The sequence below is a fragment of the Eretmochelys imbricata genome, chromosome 1 (assembly GCF_965152235.1).
Source record: "Eretmochelys imbricata isolate rEreImb1 chromosome 1, rEreImb1.hap1, whole genome shotgun sequence".
Classification (NCBI taxonomy): Eukaryota; Metazoa; Chordata; order Testudines; family Cheloniidae; genus Eretmochelys; species Eretmochelys imbricata.
In genome coordinates this window covers 251569456-251587348 of record NC_135572.1, presented here as the reverse complement: position 1 = coordinate 251587348, position 17893 = coordinate 251569456, and the positions used below count along the sequence as shown (strand labels likewise).

At 40.0% G+C, this 17893-nt stretch overlaps 1 protein-coding gene across 3 annotated transcripts in view; it reads left to right on the top strand.

The window, feature by feature from the left end:
- Positions 1-17893, top strand: part of TMTC1 (transmembrane O-mannosyltransferase targeting cadherins 1) — a 172703-nt gene that overhangs the window by 11193 nt on the left and 143617 nt on the right. For 2 of the 3 annotated variants that reach the window (XM_077827624.1, XM_077827617.1), the window contains exons 2-5: positions 2785-2962; positions 4783-4856; positions 5299-5475; positions 7352-7558. In XM_077827624.1, coding sequence (XP_077683750.1) covers positions 2785-2962; positions 4783-4856; positions 5299-5475; positions 7352-7558 — 636 coding nt within the window. The remainder of the gene's footprint in view (positions 1-2784; positions 2963-4782; positions 4857-5298; positions 5476-7351; positions 7559-17893) is intronic. The other variant, XM_077827630.1, reaches the window with a different exon arrangement.

Here is a 17893-nt window from a genome sequence, read left to right as displayed (position 1 = left end):
CTTGGAAGGCCATGGATGGATTTTTAGCGGATTGAAGTGCTATATTTGTGCACACATACTGTGTATAACAATCACAACCACTATCAGCATTTCAAAAGCTTTCTTGTGAGATTGTTTCAGGACAAAAGAATGTTTCCTTCACCATTTGGCCTAATTTGTTATGACAAATAATAACCTTAGCAGGAATGAAACAGTACCTGCACATTTTCACATTCAGTGTTCATGGACCACCAAAGATGGCAAATTATAGATAATATGCACGTGCGCGCACACCGCCCCCCATACTCCTACTCAGATTTTACAGTTTAATGGAAGGCCTATCCTTGTAGTGTTTTGTTTTTTAAAAAGGAAAAGCCAGACTATTAGGTTAAAAGAAAAGGAGTACTTGTGGCACCTTAGAGACTAACAAATTTATCTGAGCATAAGCTTTCGTGAGCTACAGCTCACTTCGCTGAATGCATCCGATGAAGTGAGCTGTAGCTCACGAAAGCTTATGCTCAGATAAATTTGTTAGTCTCTAAGGTGCCACAAGTACTCCTTTTCTTTTTGCGAATACAGACTAACACGGCTGCTACTCTGAAAACTATTAGGTTGCTGCTTTTTCATACGTAGCAGCTACTCTAAGGAAACAACATGAGGTAAATCTCTCCTATTGTAGACCAGTGAATGCTTGGCCCTTTGCTGGGCATTCAGTGGAATGGATACAAGGAGCATTCCCTCCCCAGTGTGTGCTCTGCCTAACGGTCAGGTGCTGGTGTACCTTCACTGAAGAGAGTGCAAAGACTACATTACCTACTCCCTTGGGGGCACATGGCTCCCATCACCAGCACTGTCTCATTGAGTGGGAATGACAGATGGCGGTGGGAGACAAATACCTCCCCATGAAGGCACGCAAAGCAGGCTTGGGGATTTCAAGAAGACTGCCACTCTACAATAGAATGCTCTCTTGGGGCAGGGCAGGACTGCCCCCTTGCTCTGCTCTGTGCATGACGAGTACCATTTAGCCCTGCGGGAGCATGCTGCTGCTGTATATTTTAGACTGAAATTTGGTTTGAATGTATTGTTTACTTTTTTTCTCATTTTGTGATAGTGGGACTGGGGGTGGGAGGGCAGCTTGTACCACAGGCGAAGCTCAGGGCTGACATATCTCACAGAGGAGGGGGGGGGAAAGGCTTTATTCAAGAGTTCTAGATCATTCACGTGAATTGAAGTCCTGTCAAAATATAGCTGCATAAAGCATTACTTCAAAGTCCAGGGTTAGGTTATGCCAAAGTTGTATTTTTCCCAAACTCCTTTAGCTCAGTGATTACCTCCAAAGTGTTCCTGAGGGAACAAAAATGGAATACACAAGTAAGACTCCTTCCCTCTTAAAGTTAGATTGACTGGTCAAAATGCAGCCTAGGGTAGATCAAGTTCTGTCAGTTGTAAGCTGTGCATATAGAAAGTATTTATAAAAAACATATGTTGTCTGGGCTTTACAAACATGCCAATTCTCAGCCGATTTAGAAAAACCAAGGTGTTTACATAGTAATAACAAGTCAAGTGCATTGCTCTCAAGCCATGTAAACCATGGGGAACTGCAGTCTGACCCTTAGTAAAAGCAAATATAGGGATTGTTGCCCCTTAATGTGTGGTTTAGTCTGCATGCAAAATATTTGAACTGATTTTATTGGGTGTCATTTCTTTTGTTGTCTTTTTAATTCCAACTCTTTCTTGTTTGTATGTGATGTCTAGGTCAGTGTTTCTTAACCTTTTGGATACCAGGGACTGGCTTGCTGTCTTCCTAAACTGTGTCAGGGAGATCTCAGGGACAGGCGCCGGTCCATGAACCAGTCGTTGAAACACTGATCTAGAAGACATAACCAAATGGACAAATTTAATTAGAATTAATCATTTTGATTCTATTTTCAACTGTATGTAAAACAACCCTGTTAACAACTGTTAAATAAGTTGGCGGTAAGTGCAGTGAGGAGACAAGTTTATGAATATCTTGTGAAAATAAATTCTTAGCAGTTAGTCACTCTTTCCTTTTGTGGCAGCCACAAATAATGAGTAGTGCTGTTCTCTCATCAGGAGAGAACCTGATGGCATAGCAACTAATGTGTCCTGTCACTGAACATTCTGCAAAAACAGTTTCTGATGGTAGAAGGGTTCCTGTTGCATCTGGATTCCTGGTGTAGACCCTGATTCAGCAAAGCTCATAAACTCAGGCTTAAAGTTAAACACTGGTATTCCTGTTTGACTTCAGTGATATTACTCACATGATCTAAAGTGAAACAGGAAACTGCTGAATCATGGCTTTAATTAGTCACATGTGAAGATATCAATCAGTTTTTCAAAAAAATCAATCTTAATGGATCCATATCATAAAACTACCACATAGCTTAGATTTCTGTGGAAAGTGCCAGTGTTGAAAGGGCACAAATGTTACAGCTTTCATGTTGAAGTGCATGATTTATCCTGGGGTAAGTATGTAAAGCACCTATCTATGAGATGCTTAGCTCAAGTCTGTGTTGTTAGCCTCTTACATCATTTGCAGCGAAACTAGCCAAATTCAACCACACGTTTTAAAAGGCAGTGGGGGGAGGAGGCTGCAGCAGGGAGTGGTTTCTTTTTATCGAGATTAACCAGATGTTCTGAGCAATTTTATCCTAATTAATTTAACAGCCTGTACTCTAAATTACGTATTTCGTCTGGTTTTAATGTGTGTGAATGATGTTGTGCCATTGCAAGGATTCTATGGCCTAATTATATTTATTATGGTTCTGTTTTGTTTTCTTACAGGCTAAACATATTGTTGGCTGGTATGAACCCATTCTATTTCCATGCAGTAAATGTAACTTTACACTGTCTAGTGACTCTTGTCCTGATGTATACTTGTGACAAAGCTGTATTCAAGGACATTCGACTGGCTTTTGTCACGGCTCTCTTCTTTGCTGTGCATCCTATTCACAGTGAGGCTGTAAGTATATATGTAAAACTGAGATAGTACCTAAAAGAAATACATGTTTATAACTTTCTAAAAAAACAAACCTTTAATACAAAACATACCGTTTACTGTGACTCAGTGTGGTACTTGCTTTGTAGGGTAAACAGTAAAAAAAACAAAAAAAACCCAAACAACCCCCCAAAAAACCCAAACCCCTTTTTCCCCCCCAAAACAAACAAACAAAACCCCAAACCTGTTGCATTCAAAATAATCAATAACATACATTAAGAATAAACTTCATACTTGCTGTCTTTCCGCTTAATACTAGCTGCAATTCCAATTAACCATCCTAACCAGCAATGCTAAAAATAAATACACAATGTTGCAGTTGTGAGAAAATATGGATCTCTCAAAACCAGAAAACTTTGTGAGGCATCTGTCCTGCTGAGACCTTGTTTGTTCCTTAAATCTTTTTTCCAGAGTCTTCAATTTCTAAACAGAAAAGGGCCCCTGTAATTCATAATGTAACTTGGTGTGTGTTCTGAACAAGATAATAGGAAAATGCTGATACAGGTCGTAGGTCTATATTGACCCATGAATTTTCTCACACAACTGTTAATTAGAAACTATGGATTTTTTTTTTAATCTTAGGAAAACAGCTTCTTTGAGTAAACTTCATGGCAAAGTTGCAGTATATAAGCTTATGTTGCTTTTTTACTAATCACAGAAAAATGCAAGATATCAAAATATACAGATAACTTGTTTTAAAATGACCGCTATTTTAATTTCCATGTAGATAAAATGGTTGGGTCTTTTCTTTCAAATGGGGATGCAGTTTCTTCTGTTTCCAGGTAGACAAGTGTATGTCTAGTTAAGATATTGTCAGGATCGTATTTTGTTGTTATGAACTATTGTAAACTAGCGAGAGTGAAATGACTGGCAGTGCTGAGAACTTTTGAGGAGAGAGTGCCTTAATAACAAAAGAGCCATGAGCTTTACAGTTACCTCTTGTGTTGTCTGTGTGAGCTAATCAGCAAGGCTCCTTTAGATAATGCTGCTTTATAATATAAGCGAGGTTTTAGATGAGGCCAGCTTTGAATTTACTCTTGTCTAGATCAGAATTTGGGGAGTTTAAAGCAAATGCCAAAGCATTGAAGATTACATAATTAAGTGACCTTAAAACAGCAAAAGCTTCAAAGGACCTTTTAATTTCCTTTATGTGCAGTTTCTGAGTCTTTATGAAGTGGAATGCTGAAATATTTTGTAATTTGAATAATTATAAAGAAACTTGCCAATTAGAGTTTGAAAAACTCTCATACGTACCAAGTTAGTTGCAATTTATTGTCTGTCTGAACTGATTATTAACTAACATTTGAGTAATAAGCTTTCTTATTGTGTAGGAGTGAGTATTTTAGTCTTTGGGGAGGATTTTGATCTAAAATCAGTTCTCACAGTATTAAAGAATATGATTAAACGTCACAGTTTAGTGAATCAGGCATACATTTCTCTTTTTGATCCGCATTTTAATTATTTCATAATAATCCCAACCATAATTATGTTCTTATTATCTGAGTCGTTTCTATAAATGCTTTTTAAAAGAATTTAACTTCGTTTTAGTCTGTCTGTATATTGTTGTTGTTACACAAAATAGCTTAATTACTCTATATAATAAAAAAAAATACCAAAATTCCTACTGATTAGGGTGCCAGGATGTAGGAAAGAAGAGAGAGACAGAAAGAAAGGAGGGGGAAAAAACCCATAAAGCAAAGGCAATTGGTATGGCTCATTGAAACAGTCTCTAAAGGTTTTTTTTAAAGTATAATTTTCCTGTCTTTTTTTTTTTCTCCTCTTAGGTAACAGGTATTGTAGGCAGAGCAGATGTCTTAGCCTGTCTACTGTTTCTGTTGGCTTTTCTCTCCTATAATAGGTATGGATCTTTAATATTAAATATTATGAGATGTTGTGAGACGTGAGGCTTTTTTTTGTGGGGGGAGGAATCCATATAAAATCCTAACTAGTCAATTTTAAATAAAATTGACAAAGCAAGTCCTGTCAACCCATGCTGTTTTTTAAGTCACTCACTCTGTGTGTAAAAGTGCTTTTGGACCCTTCTTTCAGTCATGCACCCAACTTGCAGTGATATTAATAAATATATGTAGCCAGTTGCTGCAGACCCTTACTCTCAATAATTTAACTGAAATTAATGGGAGTGCTCACGCAAGTATGTGTTCGCAACATTGGGTTCATGGTTATTGAGAATATTTTAGTGTTTTAAAAATTATGGAAATGCACTTGGAAAATGTTTAATGAACTAATTAATAAATATGAAAATAACAAATTAAAATATCTATATCAAATCTGTTTTGCAGGAGTGTGGATCATTTTTATGTTGGGGAACATTTCCCTCCCACTGCCTCTCCATTCTTCTTGCTGCTTAGTTTATTTCTTGGGACCTGTGCAATGCTGGTGAAAGAAACTGGAGTCACTGTGTTTGGTGTGTGCTTGGTTTATGACTTGCTTTTCCTGTCCTACAATAGACTTAGACTGTAAGTAACTTAATATATTCTTCAAACCTTGACACCTTTTATGTGCATAATATATATAAATATATGATTATATACAGTATGATAGATGAAATTCTGTCCCCATTGAAGTTAATGGGAAACTCCCGTTGACTCCAGCAGAGCTAGGATTTCATCCTATATTTTATTTTATGTTTTGCTTGGTACAGTACTGTTGCTGGATGGGTAACTAGCAAAGGGTGAAGAAATGATCTACAGAAACACACAACTCAGTTATAGCTAACTTTGAAAGGGTTTGATTTTGATACTACCAGTCAAAATTCACACAAAAATAAAAAGTTTTTAAAATTTATTGGCTTAATTTCTGCAGTAGCAACAAATTAAAACCCTGTAACTTTTTGTTCAAAATGTGATAACATGAAGTTAAGTTTGATATCAGATTTAGTAATAAAATCAGATTTGTTCATTAATTTCTTAATATTTTTTTGTAACATGAATGATGCTTAAATCGGAACTCTTATGAGCCCTCAAGCAATATCTTTAAATGTTTTCTTTTTTCCCCCCTCTGTAAATCTCAATTTGTTAAATATGGAAATATTTTTTTCATCTGTTTTTGGGTGGCTCAAGAATTCCACAGCTGGAGGATTAAGCAGTTATCAACACTTAGTTAAGAAAATTCAAATCCATTCAAGGTGACTTATCACAGTCTTAGTTCTGCCAGTAACTGTATGGCTCCTTATTTATAGTGTTAAGTTCTTCTCTTTTTGGTGTAGAGCCTGTTGCGTCCATCTCTCCCCCAAACATTCAGTGTTTTTAAACTTTTTACATCCTTGTCCCCTCTCTCATGTTTTATCTCTTTCCATTGACTTTAACTGGACTTAGGTATGGCCCTATGACAAGATCCCTCACCCCCCCACCCACAAGTAGTACTAATCAGTGGTAAGCTATGATACATCACTAGAGTATTTCTTCTGTCTTGATTCTATTACATAACTTCTCAAATGGTCTGCAAGTGGCAAGTTATGGACTTCTTTGGGGTTGGCAGTCAGAATGCTTGTAGTGCGTACATTTACAGTGGATTGTGTGGAGTTGCAGGAACTCTGTGGCTAAGAATGGCAGAAATCTTTAATTATTCAGGGGAAAACCCATGAACTTATTTTATATCCCTCCTTTTCCTTGGGGTCATGTTCCAGTGGTCTCTGAACATTCTGTTTCCTTGCTTCTGTGACATTAAATAATGGTCATGCCAGGGCCAGAGACCTTACAAGAATGAGAGGCTCTGTGGCCCAGATGTGATGCATTTTAATATTCATTCTAATTTATTGTGCACTAGTGTAGCAGTTTATGGTGCTCAGAATTCTGTCTGTCTGTTTCCTTGATTTTAAGGGGTAGGAGAGAACCTGTAGCCAAATGTTGCAGAGACTCCTTCCCGCACCCCCCATTTGTTTGAACCAGGCCTGCTTTCTTTTTTTTAGCAAGTGAGCTGCCACAAAGGATAATTGTCTAAAGAAATATACTGTGCAATTTCTCCCTCCTCACTCCCCATCACACTCACCGCTGTAAGCCCTCTGAGGTCTTTAAGAAAGGTTAGACTGATAATATACTGCAAGGTTCTCTTACATTTTTTTAATATTGTAGTTTGTAGAAGTTTTTACAATAGCTGAGAATCCAGTTATCCTGCCCTCCATCATGCCCCGTAGCGGTGAAGTAAATGCCAGATCTTTGCATATAGACCTGAAGGAAATGTCATGTATTGTATTAAGATAGTAGTTTGGGATAACTTTCCAATACTCCCTCTTTTAATGAAGTAAACATGAAACAAAAGAACCATCTCTTAAAAGGCCTCTTTCCCCCTTCCTACCCCCCCCCTTTTGTGCTTCTCAATTCAATGAGTAATTAGGAGAAATGGAGGGGTGCATCAGAGGTTCGCACGGCAGCCTGCGTCTTCTCCATCTGCTTCGCTGCAGATTCCTCCATCCAGCAGGGAGAATGGGAAGCACCGGTTTGCTCACAAAGGGACCTGGAACTCTTGCCACCCTGCATCACCTGAAGAGCAACGGAGCAGCAGCCTTTCTGTCTCAAACAAAGCGATGTGGGCTATTCTTAGGTACTATACAACCACAAGTGGTTCTGATTTTTTTTTTTCTTTTTTTCTCAACAGGTTGTTTTATATCTTTGTATATTTTTAATGACAAGAATCGCTTTACTTTCTTTCACTTTTATAACTATTTATAAAAAAATACCCACGATTATAATTGTTGAGTGAGGAAAAAACAGCGGCGGGGGAAAGGGACGGGGAGGAGTAAATGAGTACATTTCTGCTGCTTGAGAAGAAGAAAGGACTGATGTCACTTGACAGCTGAGAATAGGTATTTTTAGAGAAGACGAGTCAGTAGAGAGAGGGCTTTGTCCCCCCACCATCTTATCTGGTGGGATGGAGTGCTTCCTTGTGTTTCTTATCCTCCCCTTCCTCTTCCAGAGGAAGAGGATGGGGATATGATGTTGGTTTGAGAGGGGAGGCACAGATCCTTTTACCTCTAAAACCTGGTAGTGAGCACTGGTGCATAGTTTGGAGCAGAGCTGCCATATAGAAACAATCTTAATATTAACTGCTAATTTTTGCCCTGCCTTGTGCCCAAGAATTTGATTATATATAGGCTTGGCAGAATTCTATTTTTATTTTTTATAATTTCAAAAAAATAGTATCATTTTTATTTGTAAGCATTAAAAAAATTATCTACTTAAATTTTCACAGTTTGGGGAAATTATGGGGATGGGAGTCAGACAATAATTATGTAACGACCAGTAGATGTTGAGATTCAAATAGTTAAAGCTTCATAACTATTAAAACACAAATTGTCAACGTTACATGTCATAATATACAAAATATCCTTAAATCAAAGACTAATAAGTTCTCAAGCAGCATTTTTCTTACTTAGCCTGTCTGTAAATTTTGATCATTACCAACTGAAATATTTTTTCATTGGTTTGTGTCTGTGTATGGTGAAATCAACCTTTACAGACATTTAACAATTAAAAATCTAATCCCTCCAAGCCTAATGATACATGGAGAAAGCTGGGGTGATGGATGATGGAACAATTTTATATCCAGCACTAAGTGAGGTGGTCAGTGCACTCCCCATGGAACTCCTCTGCAAGCCAAGCAGCACCCTTTAAGGCTGAACCACACTCTGAACTAGGGCCAGAGTCTGACATCCTTTGAATGGCAGTTAGTCAGTAAGAGGGTATAGCAAGGTGCATCTCAACGTCCTCTCTGAAATACTTAAACGTGTCATTTTCTAAATGTCTCAGTCTCTAATAGCATCTAGAAGCTTGTTTCATGGCTTTTCCTCCTTAGTAGGATACTGATACTGCCTACCCATAGTTTTTTCTGATGTTTTTACATGCTGCATCACTGGTTTTAAGAATAATGCAGATTAGGTAATGTGGTAGTGTTTATTTTCAGGCACATGAAACTCCAAAGCTGAAAATCTGAATAATTAGAGAGCCAGGTTTACTTTTTAAAGGAGTTTTTTCCTGAATACAGTTGTTTGAAGTGTGGGTCCCCCCCCATCAAAAAAAAAAAACCAAACAAAAAAACCCAAAACCTGAACAGATGACGACTTCTGCAGTACCTTTTAATTGCAATCTTCTAAGGCAGAATGACTTTTTTAAAAAGTCTGCTATAAAAAGCAGCTGCTTTTAGAAGCAGTATGTTGTGATTCTTGCTTTTAATTGCAAAATATTCTCTGGGTTTTCAAGTAAGAGGAAAAATAATTAGCAATTTATGCTGTTTAAACAAAGGATAAAATTTTCAAAAGAGACTCTGTGACCTAGCGACCTGAGTGCCATCCGAAGTCAATGGGAGTTAGGCTGTTTTTGAAATAGTACCCAAAGGCTTGAGACACAGGTAAGACTTTTTGGTAGTACTTAGGCCAGCAAGGGCCAGCCAGACTCTTCCAGCAGACAGTCCCTACGTCAGATCATATGCCACCTAAATCCTTTCGGCAGCTTGTGTGCAAGCAATATTTCATAATTATGAAATCGCTCCAGAAAATAGGACACCAACGGAGGTTTATGTTTGGCTGTCAGCAACATGGTAATCATATCAGTGCTCATTAATTGTATAGTCCACAACTATGTTGTTTCTATTTATTTGCAAATTCCATTTCTTAATAGCAAAAAGAGACTCGAGGGTATGTGACCATAAGTGGAGCGGGGGAAGTATTGTCAGGTCAGGTGACCAGTCTTTGCCTTTGATCTTGTGCCCTATAATCCCATTTATGGCCAGCTATAATTTCCCCAAAATATTCTGCCTGGATTACTAGAGTGTTTTATTGTTTTGGTATTATGTATGTTTCTGGTGTAATAGTGCCTAGAGACCCCAGTCAGAATCAGGAATCCCGATGAGGTAAACACTTAGTAAGAGACATTCTGTGCTGCAAAGAGCCTACAATTAATTAATTTTTAATTAATGTATATGTGATTTTAATTCATGGATAACATTAATTAATGTATTTTTCCATTTGTTTCATGCTACAGATGGAAAGAACTAAAGGTGCATTCAACAAATACATTATTCTGAAATGTACCTTTCTGCTCCATTTGCCCCCAGGTTGCCCAAAATGTCCAGGCTCCCTAGTTTACACTCAGAGGTATTACGATAGAGCCACAACTCGCATATCTGGCCTTTTGGGGAGGAGGATACATTTTAAAATAATTTTTGTGTGGGATGCCCCTTTAATCCTTTCCTGCTTGGAGAATTCAATACAAATATATTTTGTCCACATTAACAAAATTACAGGTCACTTTAATTTGTACCCTACGCTGATCCAGATTATCGTCAACTGGGATAAACTGAGTTAGCTCCACTGAAGTCAATGACGCGATGCTGATTTTTCCCTGGCTGAGGATCTGACCCTTTGAATTTAGCCCCTAAGTACATGTGAAGAATCATGACCCAACACACACATTCAGCCACCTGACTGATTCACTTGCAGGAGAAAGCTTGTGTACCTGAAATTAAATAATTGATAGTGTTTTGTGAAGGACAAGAGCAGAATGAAGATGAATTATTAAAGGAGTCTTGCAACAAATATCCCTGTGTGATACGCCAGGAATGTGAAACCCTGCCAACTAGAAGTGATGATGCGTTGGGATGGAAGTCCTATGTGAACCATTTGTTGGAGAGAGTTTTTTGGAGTCACTGCTGGCTTTTATATGTTTTGCCACCCTAAACCAGCTAGAAATTCTCTCCCCCAGCCCTTCAGTCACTAAACAGTTTGCTGCCACTGGCAAGCGGTCTGTGTTTAGGGCAGAACTGATTCCATACAGAGGTTTCTGAAGCCTGTAAGAGAGGATACTGTTCATGGTGCCTCTCGTTGGGCATCTCTTATTAGCCAGTTCATTAAGCAGCATTGACTTTTTTTTCTTGAGTGTTGTGTCAATATCCACTGTAAATACAGGCTATTATATGCAAATCATTAACATGATAGTCCTCTGTCACTAATCAATAGGGTAAATGGTCCCAGATACTAGAGAACTTGTAGGATTCAAGTTGATACAGAGTCCTCATGGTCTACCTTGACAATGTGAATTTGCCTGTGGTTGTGTTTTGCTTTAAAGGGGGTGAGGGTTTGGTAATCTTGCATTTATGGAAACTAGTTAATTTCTTCCTTGTCTCAAGTGGAAATGCACTGAATCCTGGTTTCGCTTAGCATTGATCTTTCATGTGACAAAACCACAAAATAAATTAGTGCAGTTGGCCAGTCTCTGCTATTTCTGATCTGGTCATCACTAAAGCAGAGGAGTTGCAGGAAAATAGAACTGTGAGGAAGACTCCAGGATTTTTGGTAAAGATGAGGGTAAATGTTGGCCAAGTGCCAGGTGCTTTAAGGGATAGAGAGTGGTAGTGGTGGGAAACTGCCTACAAAATTGGCTTATAAATTTAGGTTTTTTGCTGCATCCCAGGAGGTCTTGAACAACTAGTAAGCACAGGTGACCATAATGTCTTATGATATGGCAGGCTGATGGGCTGCCCAAATGCACAGTCCGATATCTTGTCTTGAGACCTCCACTCTTTGTCCTCTGTTTTCTCCTTTTTTTTTTTTTGGTCTGTCTTCTTCATCTGTGTTTGTCTGTATTTCATCCTTTCTCTGTCAAATACTATGGTGAAACCCACCAGTATAAGCAACCAGATAGATTTATTTCCCCTCTCTCTCTTCTGTTTTGCTCTCTTTCCTCATTTCTTTATTCCCTGTGTTCTGTCTTTCTCTTTTGCTTCAACCTTTCTTGAACTCCAGCTACCTCTCCCCTCCCACAAAACATCCTTTTTGGAGCATTTCCCCTTTCCACATGGGGGAAGCCTCCATTTTTCTCTTTCTTTGCAGGGGTAGCTGCAAAAGTCAAGTGGCGGTGCTCTATACAGAGAATGGATGCCGAGGGAATCTGTCCAGTATGCTATTTAGCATCAGTTTCCCTCAGCTGCTCTTTTGAGTGTTTAAAGTGTTTCTGTGTATAATGAATCAAGCTATACGTACATAACCATTTTTAATGGAAAAACAGCTATGATTGCATGACCCTTGCCAGCTTCCCTTTTTAGCTGGCTGCGTGTAAAGCTCTCAGGAGCTGACGCACAGTTTTGACCACTAAGGATGGCCAGTTGTCTGCTGCTCGTGGTACAGCCAGCCTAGTAGCTGAAAGCATTATGGGATGCATTTGATGGTAGACTCTATAACATGTTTCTACTTAAACATAAAATTCTTGCTTATGTTCATTTTGAAAAATAGAAACCTACTTACTGTTCAGTATTTTATTACTTGCATTGAAAAGCAGTGTTGCAATTAGAGCTGTGAGAATAAGTGATTTTTCAGTTTGCTGACCATTCCAAAAATTTGGGGGGAGGGGATGGTTCAGACTGAACCAAAACTAAGACTTTTCTGAATTTTTCATGAATTGAAAAAGTTGGGAAAATTTTGTTTCAGACTGAACAAAATGAAATGTTTCCATTTCAAAAATGAAATTTCCAGGCATTTTTTTTACCTGGAGACAGGAAACTGCTCTTGTAATTTTTTAAATTTCCTTAAAAATGAAATTCCTTTTGTATGTCAGAAAGCAATTTTATAGCCAGGTTTGGATTAGAATGTCTGACTGTCATGTTTTAGCACAAACATAAAATAGCCCATATTGATCAACGAATAGTGATTATGAAAGTGCTTGGAATATAATTACTGCTAGGCTCCCTTTTATATAACATTATATCTGTTTTATAGTTCTCCTCTCCCCGCCCCCAGATTCCATTGAGTTCAATGGGATTTGGTTATTTTAGTTTACATGATGAGATGCACTATACACTGTGCTTTTTTATTTAAAATGTTCATTGTTTTTAGTGCCCAGCATACAACTAAAAAGAAAAACTCAAATGTGTGACTCTGCCCTCCGAAGCATTTTGGGTCTTTGCCCATGTCCATGCAACAACAAAATAGCAGAGGAGGAAATTGAAAATGATATGGAAAGTATGTAGCTGCATATTTTTCTATAATTGAGGCTTCAAGATTCAGCATTTCTTGTGAAATGCCTATCTGCCATAACTTTTTAAGTTATGGGAATAATAACAACCTTGTATGACGGAAAGGTCCTCGCTCTTAAGTGAATACATTTGGGAGAGGTGTTGCCAGAATGTTATTCATGATAACTGTAGCAAGGGCACTAGGTTATATGATATTTTTGTGGATGTTTAACTACAAAAATACCTAGACAGTTTAAAGAGACCCTGTCAAGGTTGTTGGGTGCAAATTTTAACTTCTTATAGGCCCAGATGACAGCTGTTTTCCTAGTCCGTGTGGATCAAATTCTGGGAGTGAGGCCTATCTCAGTAACTGATTTATGTCCTAATACAGGACATTTTATATAAGAAAATAAATCTGAAAAAACAACATAGGTATTGAACCTGTCAGACACTTATGAACACTCATAACTTCGCTCCTGTCAGTAGCCCAACTGAAGTCAGTTGGATTATTCACGTGAGCCAAGTTTTGCACGTGTTAAATGCTTTGCAGGAGCAGGGTCATAGCGTACAATGGCTGCTGTTCTTTTTAGCCCACTGTCTGTAAAGTTATGTGGGGCTCAGGGACAGCTGTATAAAAGTAAATTGTGCCTCTGCCCTATACTTGGCTTCAACAAGTTTATGCATTGTGATGGACATGGAGCTGCTATGTAATCATCTAAGGGTAATGAGATAATTTTATGAATACTGTATATGACCTGGTCAGTGAGGTGAAGTTACTGTATGAAATATATTGCTCCAGTTTAATAGGGGGCTGCATGAAAAACGAGAAGAAAGGCAACATGATGGATCTAGATAAAACACATCTGAGCAAACACTTGGGAGAGTTGGGGGGAGGGGTCAATTACGAGAACAATGCCTTTTTTCCAGGCCCCAGCCCAAAGTGTCACAGCTGTTTTGCCAGGCTAGGAGCCAAGCGATCAAAAGAACATTCAACACTTAAAAAGCCACAACTATGGAGAAAAAGGGGAGTCAGCTGTCAGGAGCTGTCCAGGTGGGACAGTTTGACTCAGAGAGAGGCTCTGCAGAGAGAGAGAGAGTTTGTCTCCCTTCGCGGGACCCAGGGAATGGTAAACCTCAGGGAGAGGCAACCATACATATACAAAAAGAAAAGGAGTACTTGTGGCACCTTAGAGACTAACCAATTTAAAAAGGAGTCCACCTAGAATCCTTCTTTCTGTAGTGTTGGTAGGGAGGCCTCTGTGGATTAGTATGTTGTTCAGAGGTATTTTGGAAATATTCCTTGAGTCGGAGACGTCGAAAATAGGATTCTAGGTCACCACAGAACTGTATCATGTTCGTCTCTAAGGTGCCACAAGTACTCCTTTTCTTTTTGCGAATACAGACTAACATGGCTGTTACTCTGAAACCATACATATACACTGGCTTAGTATTTTGAGATCTGTTTTCTCCTGGATGATTTGGTTCTAAATAAATGATACTTTGCTTAACAAAGGCTGTTTGGTTACTGTTTACCACTGTTATTGCTCCCAGGTGGAGCAGAACTGCAGGCGCTGAAGGTATGTCAGGCCTGCTTAGGTGATCACATTTGATCATAGGGGACTGCAGACCTGGATCCTGTCTGAGAGTGGGAGAATCGCATGATTCCAGCCCAGGAGAGGTGATGGCTTGAGAGCTAAGACCAGAGGGGAGATGCCCTCAGAGATCAGGAGAGGTTAGAAGTGCAGTTAGCCTTGAAATCGTGACATTTTTTCCCTATTGTGTTATGTGATCCTCTCACAGTAGCTAGGTTGCAGTAGCACTGCTCGTCTTTCCATTTTAGTGACTGCTGAGGGCTTGCCTACATGGAGAAACAATGCACGGCAAACTGGGGGGTAAATCTAGAGTGCACTAGCTTTCTGCACGCTAACTGGCGGTGCGGACCCTGCTACCACTCACTAAACGTTCTGTGCTTTGACCTACTACTGTTTGAAATAGCAGTAGGCGAAAGAGCACTGCAGAACTTTTAGTGTGCAATAACAGAGTCCACACGGTGACTTAGTGCATTGGTGATCTATACCCTGGCTTGCCATGCTCTGAGTTAGGTTCAACCTCCCTCAGTGAGAGGCATTTTATAGAGATTGAATTTCACTTCTAGTGTTGACATTTGTAGTAAGAGGAGGCCCTGAAACATAAATTCTTGTATCAGAGGCCCAGTCTGAGGCCTGAAGCCTGAACCGAAGTACTTCCAGGCAGTGTTAAGCAAAGCTGGGCTGTGAGCCAGAGGCAGGTCCCACTCACAGAAGTTGGAAGAAAAGGTTGTTAGAAACACGTGCACACACACACGTAAGTGCTAAGGAGAGGAACTTGCACCAAGACGGCATCAGAACACTCCACAGACATAACAAGGAACAGGCAAGTGCATCTTAAAGACAGGGTCAAAAGGACAACATGACGAATAGATTCATTTGAACTATGATGAGTAATCTGTCCTGCAACTGTATAAAAGTAGGTCCGGGAGTGCACATCTTTGTCCAGCCTAGGGGGCAGTGGAGTGTCCCGCCACTGACTGAGCTGTGTCCATTTGCAGGGAGCACAAATTTGTAGGATGCCCTGTAGAGTCTATAGGGAACTATTTCTGTGCTTCGTTTGACAATAAACCTGACTCGGGTTCCTTTGTACCTTACAAGAGTCTGTGGTTTTTGGGGGTTCTCTCGGAGTCTGCTGCGGAGTCTGCGCAGAGCTGGGGCAGGGCACAGAGGGAACACACGCAGCCAACTGTTATCATCATCGAGCAAGAGCAGAGCACCGCACCGGTAGCTACTGACAACATTCTCTAGGGGGACCAGCACTAGGGGGGATGAGACAGTTTGCTAGTAGGTTTCACAGGTATTAAGCAGGGGAATAGTGAGACTTAGGAGCATTGGCTTCCATTCCAGGCTCAGGAGGGGCGTGTTCTCTAATGGACACAGGCTGTTCTGCCCTGGCCTACACTTGTCTATTCCTCATGCCAGAATCCCCATCCCATTCCCATTCTCCCCTTCTCAAGATTTTTCATTTCAATCTTAACTGCCCTGCCCAGCAAGTCCTCGTCTTATCCCTCCAGACTTCCCACCCATTCGTTCGTTCCCCCGACTCCCCCAGTCTCAGTCTCCTTGCCCAGACAGCCCAGCTCCTCCTCTGATTTGTCTCTCTTCACGCTCCTACTCTCCAGTCGTTTCTATGCCTCAGACATGTTCCCCATCCCCACTGGCTGTCAGTCCCAGTCTCTCTCTCTGAGCTTCTTCTACTACAATTTGTGTGCCCCCTGCCTCTTTTGTCTCTGGCTCTTTGCCAAGCCAGTCCCAATTCTTTTCTTGCACTTGGCTCATCATCAGATCTGTCTTCCTTCCCCCCCCTCCCCTACCCCACCCAGTTTCTGGTCCCAGCCATTCCCAGTCTCTCCCCTTGTTCTTCATCTGATCTGTCTGTCCCCACCCTGGTTTCACTCCTAGTTCTAATCTCTTTGCACAGCCAGCCCCATTCTTAGATTCCCACTCCCCTGCTTTCCCCAGGCTCTTTGTCCCAATCTATTCCCCCAGGCCAGTCTCTTGTCCCTCCTGCGTTTGAATCAGGCAGCTTCCTCCTCCAAGCTGCCTGGGTATAGGGGGAGGGGTGTTTATTGAGAGCCCAGGACGGACGCTTTGCTCTCAGTTCTGATGCTTGTCCCCAGCCTGGTGCATAGCAGCCCGGAGATACAATTGCAGGGAAAAGGGCATGTGCTAAGTCTCTGACTGAATCAGGGCCTTAGTAAAGATCTTACAATCTGAGGCTTGATTCTTCACTCTCTTACACGGTTTTTATGTTGGTGTAACATCAGTAGGGTATAAAAACTTGTTTAACAGTAGAGAATCAGGGCCAGAGTTTTTCTGTGCCCTTAAGGAATGGGAGCTATATCAATATAACAGTTTTAAAAGAGACCAGCATAACTGCAGTTTTATTTCACTGTTTTATTGGCTATTTTTAATACTGGCAGTTTATTTTAATTAGAAACAGAGCAGGTAAATTCTCCCCTAAGCATGACAGCTATAATAATATTAACATCAACAGCCAAAATCTGTTGCTGATGGAATTATCTCTTCTACTTCTGCTTCTCTTGGCCATGCATTTGCTCAGGCAGTTTATAGTAATTGCACATTTGGATTTGCATTGCGAACACCACTGGCCTATTTGCATGCACAAACCCAAGAACTTGTGCATGCAAATGTTCCAGCATAAGAAATTCAGTGAAAAGGTGCCCCTCTAGTACTAGGTAATTTGCATTGGCTTTTAGGATAATTATTTTATCTTTATTTACAGAGATTAAAACATTTTTATTTTTTTTCAGGAAGAGATGGAAAGTAAATAACATATTCATTGGTCAGCCGTGTGTGACAGGGTCCAGGGGCCCTGTTTTTTTTCCATTTAGCAGCAAGTGAACTAATCAGTTAGGCCTCACACAGGTGTACATGCCAGGATAGCAGGGCAGGACTGGGACTGGTATTAGTTTACCTACCTGTTCATGGTTCATTAGCTAGCTTTTAAAATATCAATACAGTCAAAGAAACAAAATCTAGGGAAAAGCCTCACATTGAACAAAATGGCATGAGGAGGCAAAGGCAGTCAAGTGTAGGGAATTTTTTCTCACAAAGGATGTTGATCACCTAGGGTAAAATTAACTCCATCCAGAGGACGAATGCAAGTCCTGTATGCCACTGAAGTCCCACTTAAAATCTTGAGTTGCAGGCATTTACCATACAATGTTACTAAATGAAAATCTCTAACTTGTAAGTGCAGTCTGTGTGTTCCAGTGTTGATTTGTGGGAGGCTGTATGTATTCCGTCCACTTCACAGCACTGCCTGCCTTTTCACTGTACATGACAGTCTCATTAAATTGATATGGAAATAGATTCAATGTCC